The sequence below is a fragment of the Zeus faber genome, assembly GCF_960531495.2.
Source record: "Zeus faber genome assembly, chromosome: 21".
In the NCBI taxonomy this organism is placed as follows: domain Eukaryota; kingdom Metazoa; phylum Chordata; class Actinopteri; order Zeiformes; family Zeidae; genus Zeus; species Zeus faber.
The window spans coordinates 6,299,730-6,303,187 of NC_137208.1; the positions used below are offsets into that span (position 1 = coordinate 6,299,730).

General features: G+C 46.3%; 1 protein-coding gene across 1 annotated transcript in view; it reads right to left on the minus strand.

Annotated features, from left to right (window-relative positions):
* LOC307246442 (thioredoxin reductase 1, cytoplasmic-like) overlaps positions 1 to 3,458 on the minus strand; it is a gene marked incomplete at its 3' end in the record, with an annotated part of 10,834 nt that continues 7,376 nt past the window's right edge. Inside the window, exons 12-14 of the mRNA XM_080022352.1 lie at positions 3,007 to 3,102; positions 1,476 to 1,610; positions 1 to 66 (exon numbers count right to left, since the gene is read on the minus strand). Coding sequence (XP_079878478.1) covers positions 1 to 66; positions 1,476 to 1,610; positions 3,007 to 3,102 — 297 coding nt within the window. The remainder of the gene's footprint in view (positions 67 to 1,475; positions 1,611 to 3,006; positions 3,103 to 3,458) is intronic.

Here is a 3,458-nt window from a genome sequence, read left to right on the forward strand (position 1 = left end):
TCAGCAGTTTCCTCGCAGCGCCGCGGCCTCGGAGTGGCGCTGCGTGAGAGTCAGCGCCGTCAGCACCTGGAGCGACACGCCCGTCGGAGCGTCATCAGTTTGGGCATCGGCGCCGCGCACGGTGCTCGGGTTGAATCACAAAACGCTCTCAGTGAGATCTTTGTACGTTTAGATGTTAAACCATCCGAGTCGCATCACTGTTTTTTATATTAGCATCCATTATATATTTATATATATCTGTATATCTATCGTTGATGTCATTGTCATCTACTGTTATAAGTGTCCTTTTCCAACCGCGCTGGATTAAATGTGTATTTCTCTAATGTGTCGATCTATCCATTCATCCATCCATCTGTCTCTCCTTCTACCTGTCTGTCTATTTATCTATCCATTCATCATCCATCTGTCTCTCCTTCTACCTATCTATTTATCTATCCATTCATCATCCATCTGTCTGTCTCTCCATCTATCTATCTGTTTGTCGATCTATCCATTCATCCATCCATCTGTCTCTCCTTCTACCTGTCCGTCTCTCCATCTATCTATCTATCTATCTGTTTGTCGATCTATCCATCCATCCATCTGTCTGTCTCTCCTTCTACCTGTCTGTCTCTCCATCTATCTATCTATCTGTTTGTCGATCTGTCCATCCATCCATCCATCTGTCTGTCTCTCCTTCTACCTGTCTGTCTCTCCATCTATCTATTTATCTGTTTGTCGATTTATCCATTCATCCATCCATCTGTCTGTCTCTCCTACCTGTCTGTCTCTCCTTCTACCTGTCTATCTATCTATCTGTCTTTCCATTTATCCATCCATCTATCTGTCCGTCTCTCTCCATCTGCCTGTCTATCCATCGACCCATCCATCCATTGATTTATCTAACTACCTATTCGTCAGTCCATCATCCATCCATCCACTGATCTTTCTATCCATCCATCCATCCATCCATCCACTGATCTTTCGATCCATCCATCCATCCATCCACTGATCTTTCTATCTTTCTATCCATCCATCCATCCACGACCAGCAGCAGTTTGCTCAGTCAGCGACCTCCATTTAACACGCCGCTCAGTGCTGCATTGACAAAGTGGGAACCACCTTGTGAAAGTGGAGAGAGAGTCAGCCCCGCGCCGGCCGCGGGGTCACTCGCAAGGCGAGATAAGTCTCTGCGTGGAGGGGAATTATTTCATATCGCGCATGAATAATTCAGACGGGGGTTGGGGGGGTTGGGGATATTAGGAGCCGAAAACTCATTAGAAAATCACTGCGCCGGCGTTGTCCTCGGAGAGCGGCGCCTTTTGAAGCATTGAAGAAGACAGGAGCGTTGATATCTAAAATGCTCGCCAAAGTGGTTCGGCGCAGACTGCGGCGTGACATGAATAAGCCATCAAAAGGAAAGTGATCGGGGAATGCGGCGTCGAAACAAAATGGAGGCACGTGGCGGCCGGTTCCGCGTGTGGGACGACACTGACCTTGGCGGACGCCGGGTGGACGGCGGCGGTGGCGTCCAGCTGCCGCTTGGTGAGGCCGCATCGCATGGCGGCCGCGAAGCCCTGGACGACGTCGCCAGCGTTGGGGCCCATGACGTGGAGACCGACCACGCGCTCCTGGGGGGAGGAGTGCGCACACGCGCCAGAAAACACCATTAACATGTTTATCGGGGCTCATTCTGGCAACGTGAAACGAAATTCAAGGACTTTTTTTTTTTTTTTTTCCTCTCAAAGTCTATTTTTTCCAATTTCATTTTCTTCACGCGAAACAAGTCTCATACATTTTCAATGTGATTCCCTGGCGTCGTCTGCAGTGCGTTGTTAAAACAGATTTTTGGAAAAAAAAAAATTTATTACGTTGCGATTTGAATAACAAAACCACTGGGAATATCATAGGGTTTAAACGATCGTGCTTTCCCCTCCCCCCAAGCACTTTTTCAAGCACTTCACAACAAAGGGGGCTATTTTTCAAGGTGTTCCAGAACTCAAATGTCTGAGGCTGAACTTCCAAGTACTTGCACCACAAGGACCTGGTAAGAACCCTGTAGAATCAGGTCAAGTTGGCAGTTCTCCACCACCGCGCTCCAACTCAACCCCCGGTTATTCTCAAGGCAGCTCTACGCCCCCTGACACCTCAAAGTCCCCCTCGTGGGGCAGTTGTGGGAAAAATACCAAAACTGGCCTCAAATTGAAACACTTTCTGGCGTGAAAAAAACCCAGCATCACTCCGCAAGAGCAACATCCACAGAGAATTAAGTCTCCGGCAGAAATTCATGTTGAATATATTCATCGAATAATATCCTGAATACTCTTCAGATAAATCGTGGCTTTAAGGTCTCGAAGGGCGCGAGAAATTCACGTTGAATAAATTCACTGAATAATGTCCTGAATACACTTCAGATTTATTATACCTTCAAGGTCTCAAGGGGCGCCAGTAATTCACGTTGAATAATTTCACTGGAAATTTCCGAAATTCACTTCAAAGCTACACCTTTAAAGCCTCAAAGGACCTTTCCCTGACTTCTTAGCAGGTCAATTCTAAATACAAATAAACAGACGCGCAGAGGCCAGCGGGACTTCAAAAGTCATTTTAGTGCATCAGCGTTTCTCAGATAATAAATTATTAAATTATAATGCTCCTTTTCAACAAGTCAATATAGCACTCTGAGGTCCCCAAAGCATGTTTTTGAAGGTTTTTTGGGGTTTTTTTGCTAAAAAGACCATTAAGATTATGCATTCTAGCCATTCTAATATGCCCCAAATCCGTCCTGTTCCAGGGTGGCTGTTTCTGTGGATTGCCTCACCCTCCCGAGGCCCCTAGTTCTGTGAGCCAATGGGGTTCAGCAGCAGGGCGGGCTCGCTCGCGCCCGCAGAAACGGACGCCTAATCCTTCGGCGCCAACCTCACTGGCAGCAGCCGGTGCTCCCTTGCACCTTTCATTTCGTGCAAAGGGAAAAACAGCTGGAGAATCGTACGCACTGCCCCTTAAAGAAACCAAACCATGGTGACTTACGTGGGCTGGTATGTGGCAGATGACTTTGACGTAGCAGGAATTTTTATCCCTGTTGGGGACGGTCCACTCCAGAGGCCAGTAGTGGCTGTGATACACCTACACAGACAGACAAAAATGGCGAATTAATAAATCATGGAGAAATAATAATAATAATAAAAAAAATAATAATAATAATAATATAATATAATAATAATATTCCCTTCTATTTTGTAAAGACATTTCACTGCATATATGTATGAACGTATGTACTGTATATGTGTACAATAATAATGAGTTTCACAGATGGAAACACCGTAGGAGTTCATCGTGGCGAGTTCATCGTGGAGCTCGTGTGATGTCATCTTGTGCTGTGTGTGTGTGTGTGTGTGTGTGTGTGTGTGTGTGTGCGTTCTGACAGGGCGACATTAAACATGAAACACCCGACTCTTAAGTGCTCTTATCGCGGGTTTCGC